Source organism: Monodon monoceros, unplaced genomic scaffold, assembly GCF_005190385.1.
Source record: "Monodon monoceros isolate NGI ecotype Baffin Bay Population unplaced genomic scaffold, NGI_Narwhal_1 Super_Scaffold_21, whole genome shotgun sequence".
Taxonomy (NCBI): domain Eukaryota; kingdom Metazoa; phylum Chordata; class Mammalia; order Artiodactyla; family Monodontidae; genus Monodon; species Monodon monoceros.
This window is the reverse complement of record NW_021703778.1, coordinates 93,278,505-93,292,741: the sequence shown is the minus strand read 5'-3', so window position 1 is coordinate 93,292,741 and position 14,237 is coordinate 93,278,505. Positions and strand designations below refer to the sequence as shown.

General features: G+C 33.8%; 1 protein-coding gene across 2 annotated transcripts in view; it reads left to right on the top strand.

The window, feature by feature from the left end:
* Window positions 1-14,237, top strand: part of SPRED1 (sprouty related EVH1 domain containing 1) — a 119,691-nt gene that overhangs the window by 66,600 nt on the left and 38,854 nt on the right. For both annotated transcript variants that reach the window (XM_029237318.1, XM_029237317.1), the window contains 2 exons: window positions 4,457-4,625; window positions 6,984-7,033. In XM_029237318.1, coding sequence (XP_029093151.1) covers window positions 4,457-4,625; window positions 6,984-7,033 — 219 coding nt within the window. The remainder of the gene's footprint in view (window positions 1-4,456; window positions 4,626-6,983; window positions 7,034-14,237) is intronic.

The following is a 14,237-nucleotide window of genomic DNA, read 5'->3' as shown; positions in this document are numbered from 1 at the left end:
TTACCTGTGCCTTTGGTGTCATAGCCAATAAAACAGTGCCAAATCCAATGTCATGAAATGACATTGACATTGACATATGATATTTTTTGTCCTGTTTTCTTCTAGGACTTTTATCGTTTTAGGTCTGCTTAGGGTCCTTGATACATTTTGAGTTAATTATTGCCTGTGGTGTTAGATAAGGGTCCAACTTCATTCTTTTGCCTGTGCACATCCAGTTTCCCAGTACCATTTGTTGAAAAGACTTTCCTTTCTTCCACTGAATGGTCTTGGCACTGTTGTCAAATATGTTGAGGTAGTTTCCTTCTAGTTCTTGTTAGGTATTTTTATCATGAAAAGATGTTGAATTTTGTTAAATGCTTTTTCTGCATCAATTGTGATGATCATGTGGATTTTTTTCCCTTTTATTCTGTTCAAGTAGGATATTACATTGATCAGCTTTCATGTGTTTAACCATCCTTGCATTCATTTGTTGAGGATTTTTTGCATCAGTATTCATAAAGGATATTGATACATAGTTTTCTTGTAATGTCTTTGGCTTTGGTATCAGCACAATGCTGTCCTCATAGAATGAGTTAGGAAGTGTTTACTCTTTCAATCTTTTGGGAAAGTTTGAAGTATTGGTATTAGTTCTTTAAATGTTTGATATAATTCACCGGTGAAGCCATCAGGTCCAGGGTTTTTCTTTATTGAGAGACATTTAATTACTGATCCAATCTACTTACTAGCTATATATCTATTCAAATTTTCTATTTATTTCTGATTTAGTCTTGGTCTGTTTTATGTTTCTAGTAATTTGTCTGTTAAATCTAGGTTATCTGACTTGTTGGTGTACAGTTGTTCATAGTACTCTCTTATAATGCTTCTTATTTCTGTAGAATTGATGGTAATGTCTCCACTTTCATTTCTGATTTTTATAATTTGTGTCAATTTGCATCTTCTCTCTTTTTCTTCTTAGTCCTTCTAGCTAAAGGACTTATTAAAATCTTTTTGAAGAACCAACTGTTGGATTCATTGATTTTCTCTATTATTTTTCTGCTCTCTAATTTGTTTCTGCCCTCATTATTATTTCCTTTCTTCTGCTAGGTTTGAGTTTAGTTTGTTCTTCTTTTCTAGTTCCTTAAATTGTCAAGTTATGTTGTTGATTTAAGATTTTTCTTTCTTTTTTTTTTTAATGCAGGTGTTTCTAAATTTTCCCCTTAGTACTGCTTTCGCTGTGTGCTCTAAGTTTTGATATGTTGTGTTTTCGCTCTCTAAGTATTTTATAATTTCCCTTGTGATTTCTTCTTTGATCAGTTGGTTAATTCCCAAAATTTAAAAAATTTTCCAGTTGTCCTTTTGTTATTGATTTTTAATTTCATCTTATTGTGGCCAAAGATACTTTGTATGATATCCATATTTTTTATTATATTGAGATTAATTTGTGGCCTAACATATGGTCTGTCCTGAAAAATATCCCATGTGCACTTCAGAAAAATGTGTGTTCTGTTGCTGAGTAGAGTGTTTTGTATATGTCTGTTTGGTCTAGTTGGTTTACTATGTTAAATTCTCTATATCTTTATATTCTGTCTGGTTCTTCTGTTGATTATGTGAGTGAGGTATTGACATCTCCAACTATTACTGTAGAACTGTGTTTCTCCCTTCAGTTGTGTCAGTTTTTGCTTTATATATTTTGATGGTCTGTTACTAAGTACCTAAATGTTTATTGTTGTATCTTTTTGCCTTATTGAACCATTTATTAATATATAATATTTTTATTATAATGTCCGTTTTTATTTAAAGTCTATTTTGTCTGATATTAGTATAGCCACCCCTGATCCTTTTTGGTTGCTCTTTGCATGGAATGTTTTTTTCCATCCTTTCACTTTCAACCTGTTTGTGTATTTGGTTGTGCTTTTATTTGCTCTGCCAATCTCTGTCATTTGGTTGGACAGTTAAATCCATTTACGTTTAAAGTAATTGCTGATAAGGAGGGACTTCTGTGATTTTGCTGTCTTTGTGTGTCCCTAGTAGTCTTTTCTCCCTCATTTCCTGCATTCGTATCTTCCTTTGTGTTTAGTTGATTGTAACAAAATGTTTAAATTCCTTTCTCATTTCCTTTTATTTATATTCTATAGCTATTTTCTTTGTGGTTACCATGGAGGTTGCACTTAACATCCTAAAGTTATAACACTAATTGGGATTTAAACTAGCTTAACTTCAATAACATACAAAAACTGTTTCTTTACAGCTTTGACCCCACCCCTTTCATTTGTTGATAAATTACATCTTTATACACTGTTTGCCCAGAAACATAAATTAATACTTCTTTTAAATATATTAGTTTCTCAAATTTTGTAGAAAACAATATTTGGAGTTATACACCACAGTTACAGCAATACTTAGCTTTTACACTAATAATTCATTGTTTTCTTTAAATGTAATAGTCTCTCTTAAATTTTATAGAAAACATAAAGTAGAGTTTCAAACCAATGTTAAAAATATTGCTTTTATAATTGCCCTTATATTTACCTTTATTTCTTTATATGGCTTAAATTTACTTTCTTATGTCATTTTATTTCACCGTGTAGGTCTCCCTTTTGCATGTTTTGCAGGGCAGATCTAGTGGAAACAAACTCCCTTAGCTTTTGTTTATCTGGAAATGGCTTAATTTCTTCGTTACTTTTGAAGGATATTTTTGCCAAATATAGAATTCTTGGTTGACAGTTTTTTCTTTCAGCACTTTGAATATGTCCACCCACTATCTTCTAGCCTCCAAAGTTTCTGAAGAGAAATCTGCTGACGTTCTTACTGAGGATTCCTTGTATGTGATAATTCACTTCTCTCTTGCTACTTTGAAGAATCTCTGTGTCTCTGTGTGGCCTGTTGAGTTCATCTTATTCAAAGTTTGTTGAGCTTCTTGGATGTTTATGTTCATGACTTTCATAAAATTTGGGGAGTTTTCAACCATTCTTCACATATTCTCTCTGCCCCTTTCTTGTTCTTCTTCTAGTTCCCACGATGTGTATGTTGGTCCTCTTGATGCTGCCCGTAGGTCTCTCAGACTCTGTTTGTGTTTCTTCAGTCTTTTTCCTTTCTGCTCCTCAGACTCTAATTTCTGTTGTCCTATCTTCCAGTTCACTGTTTATTTTTTGTGCCTACTCAAATCTGCTTTTGAATCCCTCTAATTGGAGTTTTCATTTTAGTTATTTACTTTTCAGCTTCAGAATTTTTTAGTTTCTTTTTAGATTTTCTATCTCTTTATTGTTATTTCCATTTTGTTCATACATTGTTTTATGTCATACTTTGCTATATGACCTACTGAGAGAAACAAAAAGAAATCAACAGAAAATGTCCCAGAAAAGACCCAACGGCAGATCATTAGACAAAGACTTATTAAGAAAAACTGTTGTAAAGATGCTCAAAGAACTAAATAAGATATGGAGAATCTTTGAATGCTTTGGGATTTTTCTGTTGAACACTGGACATTTAAATCATAATATGGTAACTTGGAATATGGTAATATGGAAATCAGATTATTCCCTTCCTTGGAGTTTCCTAATTTTTGTTATTGTTTTTGTTTTTGTTTTTTTTTTGATTGTTGTAGGTTGTCTCTGTGCCAAGGATCAGCCTGAGGTGTAAATTTAAGGTTTTTTCATGTCTTTTCTGAGCCTTTCCCTGGATATGCATAGTCACTTTCTAATTCTTCCTGTATATGTAGTTATTTTTGAATGTCCTAGTCTTCAATGTCTGGCTCCCATCATGGGAAAAAGTGATAAATGACAGATAAAAAAGGGAGCTGGCTTTTTAAATACCTTGAAAGTCACTTCGTTCTGATGCAGAGGAACTTGCAACAATGAGGGAAGATACAACAGTGGCAAATGGCTACCCTCCTCTTTGTCTGCACCTCTGTGATCAGAAGCAGCAATTAGTGATGAGAGCACCGATCCCTGATACTTGGAGGATAAGGTCCTTTTTACCTACCATGGCTTCTGTAATTTGCATGTGCAGGGCTCCCTGCCCTATGGCTGGGAGTTGGGATGAAGGAGGTGCTGCTACTGTGCTACTACCTGAAATAGACAAAATTAACTGCAATTTACTGTCCATGTCTTCCCTGGAAGTTACAAGCTTTCAACAGACTCTGTCGAGTTCTAACATAGTCACAGCAGACAGATTCTGCCAGTCAGTTTTGTCTAGGTAGGGAGACAGATTTCCTGGTGCTTCTTGCCTCCTGCCATCTTCCCAGAATGGTGAGAAGATGGTGCCTGCTGCCATCTTCCCAGAATCTTCTTTAATCCCATCTTAATTTCTGTATTGAGTGACTTTGTGAGTAGGTTAAGTAGCAAGACCTCTGTATTAATGGGTTGGGAGTGCTTTTATTAAAATATAACAGCTCTTTTCTCATCTGCCTTTGTATTTAAGAGCTACATTAGATGCATTTGATATATGTATAGTAATTTTGGCATTTAACTTTTGGCAGGTGGTTTTGGAATGTATGCTTAAAAAAGACCTCATTTACAATAAGGTCACTCCAACATTTCACCACTGGAAGATTGATGACAAGAAATTTGGTCTTACCTTTCAAAGTCCTGCTGATGCTAGGGCTTTTGATAGAGGCATTCGAAGAGCTATAGAGGATATTTCTCAAGGTAGGTTATTTTGACTGTTTTCTTAATTTGTTTATCAGTTATATATAGTAGAAGTGACTTCAAGCAAGTCAGCTTTTGTGATATGAGATTAGGCTTTGAAAGCTGACTGTAGGTGAAGATAAAATAATGGGCTCCTTAATCTGTTTTATGTTTGTCACATCACAGTATATACCAATTACATGTATTATCTTGAAGAGCCCATCAAGAGCACACTTCAGATAATTTGAAAGTTTTAAAAATAAGAGCTCAAAGAAGAGGGCGGCAGTCAGGTAGAACTTTGAAAATCCTCCGTGAGTATGTTACTCATATCCTTGTTTTGGTAATTATAAAGAGAAAATTTGTAATAATCAAATATATGTCAACTCCAGTTATTCTATGGCAAAACCTTCCTTACTGCTTTATCTGATTTCATTAATAAGGATTGGCGGAGACCTCAACCCAATCTATCCCTTTGTATATCTTACCAATCTGTTAAGATCATTAACTCTAAAGCTTGCAGGTTTTAAAGGGAGAAAGAATATTTACATGTAAGACTGGCCTGTGCTTAATTAAACAAAAAGAAATCACGTTAAAACCCATTTCTTTCCCCCAAAGAAGTCATAACTAAGATTTGATTTGCTTTTCTAATTAAGAAGAAACATTATCTCTATTAGTAGAAATAACCTTCTTATACAACATAACTGAATGAAAATGTGTTGACAACATTGTGACTCATATATTTTGAAGATGGCATTTTAGTAGGAAAATCAGAAGAAATAAACTAATTACGAGACAAACCATAGGCAAGGACATGGAAATGCTTAGTACAAATATGTATTGCTAAGTGTGTGAAACTGAAGTTAAATAATCTATTTAGCTACTTTAAAAGACTAGAATTTGGTAAACAAACAATCTTTGATTTCTGATTCAGAAAAAAATTCCATGAAATGATAGCACTCATTTTTAGTACAAGAACCCATAAATTCTTCCTATATCAGGGTTCTCATTGTTCCCTGCACATTTGAATCACCTGGGAGCCTTTTGAAAAATAGCATAATTGGTCCCCACTCCAGCTCACTTGAATCAGACTGCCTGGGGAGTGGTGCTGAGGCATTCCTTTTTTTTTTTTAAGTTCCTGTTCATTTCAAATGTGGTGAGGAATTGTCAGATGATTATATATCATGAATTCAGGGAGGGGCAAGATGAATATGGATCTTCATATTCTCCAGTAGTAGTTGTGGTTCTCAAACCACTGCAAGAAACTTAAAAATAAAAAAATTTATGATGCCTGATGCCTCATCCCTCAGAGATTCTGTCATTATTGGTTTGAGACTGTGTTCTGGCATCAGTATAATTTTTTTAAAGTTTCCCAGTTAATTCTAATATTTTGTTAGTGTTGAAGAACCAGTGCTTTAAAAAGAAAATCATTATCCATGGTTGCTGGAATATTTAGTTTTGAATACTTTTATGCCCACATTTATACCCCCATAGGAACATACTTCTTTCACTAGGATCAGATAGATTGGGTTTAACCTTTTAAAAGAAAATTAATGAGAAGCTTACAAACACCTAGCCAGGTAGAATAGGCTACAGTACTCAGCCTGTCTCATTGTTTTTGAACATTTTTGAAAACGTACTGGTTAGCATTATTATCAGCCACTGTATAGGTTTTCAGCAATCCCATTTTCTTACTTAGCCTCCCATGACAGTAAGAATAAACTATGCACCCTTTCCATAGAGCAGTTTTCTCTTCATCTCCATGATAGCTATGTCTCAAGGGTAGCATAAACTCAGAATACTTTGCTAAGGTAAATCCTTCCTTATTAATTTATTGGAACTAAAGGCACTCTTGAACGCCATGAAAACTTATATAGAGGCATTGGTACACAAAAGTCAATAGCAACAATTGGCTATTGACTATCAACAGTGGATTAAGGCTCATTTTTTTTCCTTACTAAAGCTACTAAAATCCTAGTTGGGGGTACTAATACCGTTTCCTGGGTCAGAGTACTTAGAAAAATTGAATAAATCACGTGGGCATTACCTAAACACCAGAAGAGTGTGGTGCATATACTTTTCCTGGCAGTTTCAGTATTTGAGAGAAATCAGAGGCAGGGCTTGCCAGAGATAGCGTACTTTCACAGAAAACACCTCTTTAAGTAACTGGAAATTTACCTGTAGAAGAGGAAAACAATTGCTTTATTCTCTGTCTAACAGAGGGGCAAGTATGAGTGACCAACATCTGACTGGTTACCAGGCAGTCCAGAATGATCTCTGATTAGTCTTCTACAGTATCATAGTGATATTATCAATGAGTCAGCAATACTAAAATCTAAAACAAAAATTCTATGCTTAATTAACTTTTACCCATTTTCTTAGGATGCCCAGCATTTAAAAATGAAACTGAAGGAGCAGAAGACAACTTACAAGTAAGTAGTTTGGATTAAAAGGAATTTCTAGGCATAAAGGTTGTGGAGGAAATCACTAGCCTTAATAAATAAACAATTCATATAAATTCTTAAGAAATTTCTGGTCACTGTATTTGTCAGGAAATACAGGGAAACAGAACCAATAGAATGTGTGTATGTATATATATATATATATATACATATATATGTATGTATTTATTAATATGTATAAAGAGGACTTGGTTTTGTTCGGTTTGTTTGTTTAAGGAATTGGCTCATGTGACTGTGGGAACTGGCCAGTCCGAAATTCACAGGGTAAGCAGGTAGGCAGGCATCCCAGAAGTTCTGGCAGGAGTTGATGTTTTGCTCTTGAGTCAGAAGGCAGTCTCAAGGCAGACTTCCTTCCTCCTTGGGGGACCTCAGTCTTTTCTTTAAGTCTTTCCAGAATGAGTCCACCCACTTTATGGAGGATAATCTCCTTTACTCTGAGTCTCTGATTTAGATGTTAGTCACATATGAAAATTACCTTCACAGTAGTTAGACTGGTGTTTGACCAAACCACTTGCCACCATCGCCTAGCCAAGTTGACAGATAAAATTAACCATCACAGATACCCCACCGCATAGGCAAGGTACTTGTATTAAAAATTCGTAGAAAAGTAATTTCAAATTATTAATAAGCATATGGACACCCTTCTGTTTTATATCACTAGTAATCAGCAGGTAGTATAAATTAACATTAGTTATGAAATTATCAAAGATTTAAAAATTAATATTACCCTAGACTGTGTCTTTCCATGAGGTTGACAGATTGGTGCTCTGCTAGAAAATATAGATTGGTAGATTCTTTTTAGAAAGCAGTTTGGTAATAATGTATTTAAAACCCTTAAAAATAGAAAGAGGACTTCCCTGGTGGTCCAATGGTTAAGACTTCCCCTTCCAATATTTCAGGTTCGATCCCTGGTCGGGGAGCTAAGATCCCACATACCTTGTGGCCAAAAAGCCGAAACAAAGCAGAAGCAGTATGGTAGCAAATTCAATAAAGGCTTTAAAATTGGTCCACATTTAAAAAAAAAAAATCTTAAAAAAAAAAATATTCATACCTGTTGATCCAGTGAATCAATTTAAGGAAATAGAGATACACAAAAAATTTGTATACACAGATTTTTGGGTGTGTGTGTATGAAATATTGATAATAAAAAATAAGCTATGGAAATGGAGTGGAAATGGTAGAATTAAGGTATCTTTGTCATGCGACCACTAAAAATTTTATTATTAATCTACTTGCAGTGTATTGAGTAGTAAAAACAGATAATTATATGGTGTTGTCACCCATTGTTACTCAGCTAAAATGTTAAATTTGTTACTTTTGGATTGTGGGATTCTGAGCTATATGGCTTTCTTTTTAGTACTTTTAATTTCCTAAAGTATTAATACTTTTAGGAGAATAGTGAAAGAGCCCAAATTTATATGTATACCTTGTATTAATAATCAATTATTCATATTATTGTAAAAATAGTCATCACCTAAAGGACATGGCAAAATGTTTTATGTACATTTATAATCAGAAAATAAAAATGGTTTTTATTTCTGAAAATTTGAGAAATATAGTAAAGTTCAAAAAATAAAACATAGATATGCTACCATCCATGATAACCATCATACATATTTTTTAAAATATTTATTTGGCTGCTCCAGATCTTAGCTGCGGCACGCAAGATCTTTGTTGCCGCGTTTAGGATCTTCGTTGCTGCATGCAGGATCTTTAGTTGTGGCACATGGGATCTTTAGTTGCTGCATGCAAAGTCTTAGTTGCAGCATGTGGGATCTAATTCCCTGACCAGGGATCGAACCTGGGCCCCCTGCATTGGGAGCACAGAGTCTTAGCCACTGGACCACCAGGGAAGTCCCATATGTATTTTTAAATATAGCCTCTGAGTTTTTTTCTGGACAAATAAATGGATACACATGTGTTATTATGATATCATTATTCTTTAGCTTTTTTTTTCACTTAAATACATAATGATATTTTGTAACCTTAAATATTTTTTCAAGTTTACAATTTTTTTGTGTCTATCTAATTTGTTTTCAATAGATGTATCCTAACCCATTATCCTTATTGTACATTTAAGAGTTCTTATTTGTGTTTTAATATATGAATCTGTTTATTTTATTGATGGTTAATTATTATTTTAAAAACTCAGTTTCAGTTAATTAGGTATAAGAAATAAGTAATAAAATGCAAAATAAGTATACTTTTTATGGTTAAGTGTTTCCTAAAGTTCTGTTCTGGTATCAATGAGAATATGGAGCTGGAAATGGGGAAACATTTTCTGAATTGCTCCCTGTGAAGAGAGTAAATTTGGTTAAAATTCAACTTTAAAAAGAATTTTTTAACATTCTGCTTTGGTTTTACTTCATTTCTATATATAGCACTGTATAGAGGAAAAACTTTTACAGGACTTAATTGTTTGCAAGACTTTGTGCATATTGCCATCAATGGCTAGTAGAGATAATTATTGTATAACCAAAGCAAGGAGTAGTTAATCTGTTGTTAGCTCCTTGGGATCTCTGCTTCATAGTAAGTTCTCTCCACTGCCCCCAGTCCAGCAGGTTACATACACACACACACACACACACACACACACTCTCTCTCTCTCTCTCTCTCTCTCTCTCTCTCTCTCTCTCTCTCTCCCCCCCCCTCTCCCCCCCACACACACATGTACACACACACACCTAAAAGAGTTATTTATATTTTAGCTTCATTATACACTAAAGCACTTTCTTGGTTTTTACTTTCATAATAAAATAGAAAATGTGCATTGTCACTAGAGACTCTAAAATAGGCTTCCATGTAAGTGTAATTTCACTAAGAGCAATTTTTATATCAAGTTTTAGTTCTTGGTTTTTACTTACTGTGGTGTTTTAAAAATAGATTCTTAAATTATATTCCTTTTGGTGGAATCTTATTCTCCTCCCCTTGAGTGGGCGCTATACTTACTGGGTTGTTTTTTAATAAGGAGCATATGGTAGAAATGACAAGAGTATGACTTCCAAAGGTAGGCCATAAAAGATATTGCAGCTTCTTTCTGGCTCTCTTAGATCCCCTGTACTGGAGGATGCCAACTGCCATGTCATGGAGACACTCAAGCAACTCTATGGAGATGTGCTTGTGGTGAGGAACTGAAGTTTTGTGACAATAAACATGTTAATGAGCCATCTTGGATGCAAGTCATTCACCCCCAAATGAGCCATCAGATGACTGCAGTCATGGTTGATGTTTTAACTGTAACTTCCCTAGGGACTGTGAGCTGGAACCACCTCATTAAGCTGTTCCTGAATTCATGACCTACAGAAACTGTAAAATAACAAATTTCATTTTAAGCCTCTAGGTTTGGGGTAATTGGTTACTAATAGAGATTTTGCTACCCATAATAATGAGGTGCTGCCATAACAAATACTTCAAAATGTGGCATATAATTTGAACTTGGGGACAGTAGATAGAAGCTTAAAGTTAAGCCTTTGAGGAGACTGCTGATGAGGTCTTAAATGAAAATGAAGAACACCATATTGGAAACTGAAAGAAAGGAAATCACTTTAGTATATATATAGCACTTTAGTATATAGTAGCAGAAAGTTTAGCAACACTGTCACCTGTAGTAATAAGTGAAGTAGAAAATGTACTACTTCTGGTTATGGTAAAGCCGTGGATGGGAGAAACAGGCTCAGGAAGGGCTCCTAAGCAAACAAAAAGAACCAGGACTTGGTGGTTTGGAAAATTCTCATCGTCTCAATATGTCGAACTATGCTAAAATTAGGAAATGGCTTCCAGGCAAAGATCATATCCTGGGCACTCTCAGAATAGGTTTGTCTAAAGATGAAGCCAGTGGTGTGACTATAAAATCCTTTGTTAAAACCTCAGAAAGATGTAATGTGAGCCTCAGAGAACCTTTCAATCAAAGTAAGAGGGCTTAAAGCAGATTAAGGGTGTCCTCAGCAGAAATTTAAAGTAGAGAAGAGTTTGTCTCAGAATTGTGACTGTGCTTTTTGTCTAACAGAGTGTGAATCCCAGTAAGATTCCCAAGAGACCCACAAAGTTTTCAAAAGAGTTAATTGGTAGAAATATTACCAGTCTGAGGAGCGGCCCCTTGGATCCCCAGAATTTTACCGGCAAGAAGCAGGTTGAAAAACATTTTACATTGTAAACATGGACTTCCTTTCTTAAAACGGAAAGATAACTCAGAAATAGAACCAGAATCTCAAAGGGCAGAGCCAAGAGCTATGGAGAATTATTCCCATATTCAAGGAACTTCTATCGTGTTCCCACCTTGATTACAGAATTACTTTGGATCAGTGACTCCATTTTCTCTTATTCTGAACCAGAAGTTTTATAACAGTTATCCTCTGCCTGTCCTACCATTGTATTTTGGTTGTGTGTGGGGCAGATAATTTGTCTGTTCAGTTCATGGGTCCTCACAACGAGAGGAACTGTACTTAAGGAACACCATTCAGCTAAGTTGCTCCCAAATTTCTTACTCAAAGAAACTATGAGATAGTAAATGTTCTTTGAAGCTGCAGTTTTGTGGTAATTGGTGGTTATGCACCAACAGCTAACCAATACATAAGCAGAAAAGGAAGATGAGTAGAATGAAAACTAACATTTATAGTCATGTTCATTTTATCTTGCTCCCATTCTCAACTTTTTTAGATGATACATCTAGCTTAGGTTAAATTGCATTTTTCAATAGATTTTATTATATCTTGGTTTTATAGCCCCTTTACAACTAAAAGTATGTTCAGGTAGAAAAAAACACAGTTCTTATTAGTTTAAAAAATTCTGAGCCCGATTATGTATGTATAATATATTAACCTTAATTATACCAAAAGGGGCTGGGGGATACTGAGATGCTAGCAAAATGTGAAATTTTTTAAAAAAGAATCAACTTACAGAATTAAACTACCAAAGAAAACTCTTAAGTTTACTTTAGTACCATTTATTTCATGATATGCTAAAGTTTTCACATACATCATTCTTATTTTGGAATGTATTGGAGGTTATAAAGTATTCTAATTCAGTTAACCACTTTATTAGGAACAAAGTACATTATTGTTTTGTAAACCACCTATGGGCTTGACATACATAAACATTTTGAAATTATCTTGAGTGCAAGTTGACTATAGTTTATGATAGTGGTTATGTCAGGTTTACTTTATTAGTGATTATTTGCAAAGACAACTAAAATGGCTTTAAAAGAATAACCCATTCTCTAATTATTTTAACCCCAAGGAAGTAATGACTGTTAGTTAGATCATAAATGTCTTTAAGACTTTAAATATCAGAGTGGAAATCCTCTCCATTTTGAGTACTTATTAATTCATTCAGTAAATATTTGAGCACCTGTTCTGTTCCAATAACTATACTAAACATTTGATTATTTGCTGGTAGACAACTTTCAGCTTTCAGCAATTCAGTATCTTTATCAGTATTATAAATCATCAGAAAGGTATTTATCTTTCTATTTCATACTTATCTTTGAAAGGTTTCATAACATCATTATTTGGATTTAAAATCATATCTTGCTCATCTTTTATCCCTGATGTTTAGTACAATTTTGACCATATACATAGTTGGTAGGAAAGGTTTTTTGAAGAAAAATCTTCAAAATTAAGGAGTTAAAAAAAAAAAAAACAAGCAGCAGTAAGGTATGAATGTTCTTTTCATTTGGTTTCTTTATTTAACTATTTTAATGAGCCGGTTAGGTGGGTTTTTTTTTTTTTTTTAATGTTAGCTTACATTTGCTTTAAGATTATTTTTACAGTGTTTTTCCAACCAGAGTTGTTAGTCATAACAGTTTTTATTGTTCAGATAGGCTAGGTTGCTAACAAAACCCATAAAACTCACCTCACGATTGGTTTGTGATTATAAGAGGAAAAGATCTCAGATTCCATGCTTTGGGGCAGAAGAAAGGTGACACCTAATTGATCTGAAGTGAAAAGGTATCATATTTTCTCTTCGCCACTGAGAAATACTTGACTAACTTACTCTTTTTTAGAATTAAGTAAGGTTATTTTTGAGCCAAATGATTAAAAGGATTGTGATTTACATTTATTGTTCAAAGTCATTTGCTTTAGTCAAGGGCGCTATGAATTGTTCATGTACTCATTTTCAGAGGTAGTAACATTTTAATAAGGCTCTATATCTGAAAACTAAGTTAATGGATAGAACTTTATTTAGCTAGCAAAATGGATTTTATATTACCGTGATCTCTCACTATCCTACCTTATAGTTAAGTTCCTGTAACCTTTATATATTTTAGATTGAGTTTAATTATCTAATAAGGGAGTAAAAAAACTCTATATAATCTTTTTTGCATAATATTTTGTCACTATTTAATTTTTCCTTGACTCTTAAACTAATCTTCATGTAGGATATTTGGTTAGTTAGAAAATTATAAAGAAGAAATCAGGAATCATTTATCCCTACCTAGTGGTAATTGCTATTAAGATTTTGGGTTCTTCTGCTTAAGTTTTCCTTTGTTCTTGCATGTTATATTCAAATACATACTTCTTTTTAAAAGTACCATCAGAATCAGTCTCTTCTCCATTTGGATTGTGTTTTTGATAGGATTTTTGTTTGTATTGGTAGTGGTAGTGATAGTGGTGGTTGGAATTTAAGTAGTACAAATTATAAAATTTGAACCCACACAGTCTGATTTCAGAGTCTTTGAATTTTGCCATTATATTGTGTAACTATACTACAGTTTATTTAACCATTCATGTTTCGTTGAACATTTACTTTATTTTCCACAGTCTTGTACATTAATTTTTGTTGGTACTTCTGAATGTGACCTTAGGATAAAATCCTAGAAATAGATTTACCAATTAAAGGATTGTCTAAAGATTTATATAGTTAGCAGAAACTATGCAACTATTGCCTGCCTATTAACTAAAAAACAGATTTGCAGACAATAAACAATCCCTGAAAACCTAATACCACATTTAAGCCAAACTAACTTTTCATTTAAAGTGTAGTTTCTGTTGATTAATAAGGTGGAGGACTTGTTTTTCTTTTTTGTTTTTGCTGGACATTATATGTTGGTACTTTTCTCGTATGCCTTCTATATTATTTCATCACTGATTACTGTGTTCAGGTTGCCTAAACAAAATACTATATATGCTATTAGTATTTTTAGACAAAGCTCATAGACATGCAAAATTGAAAATTC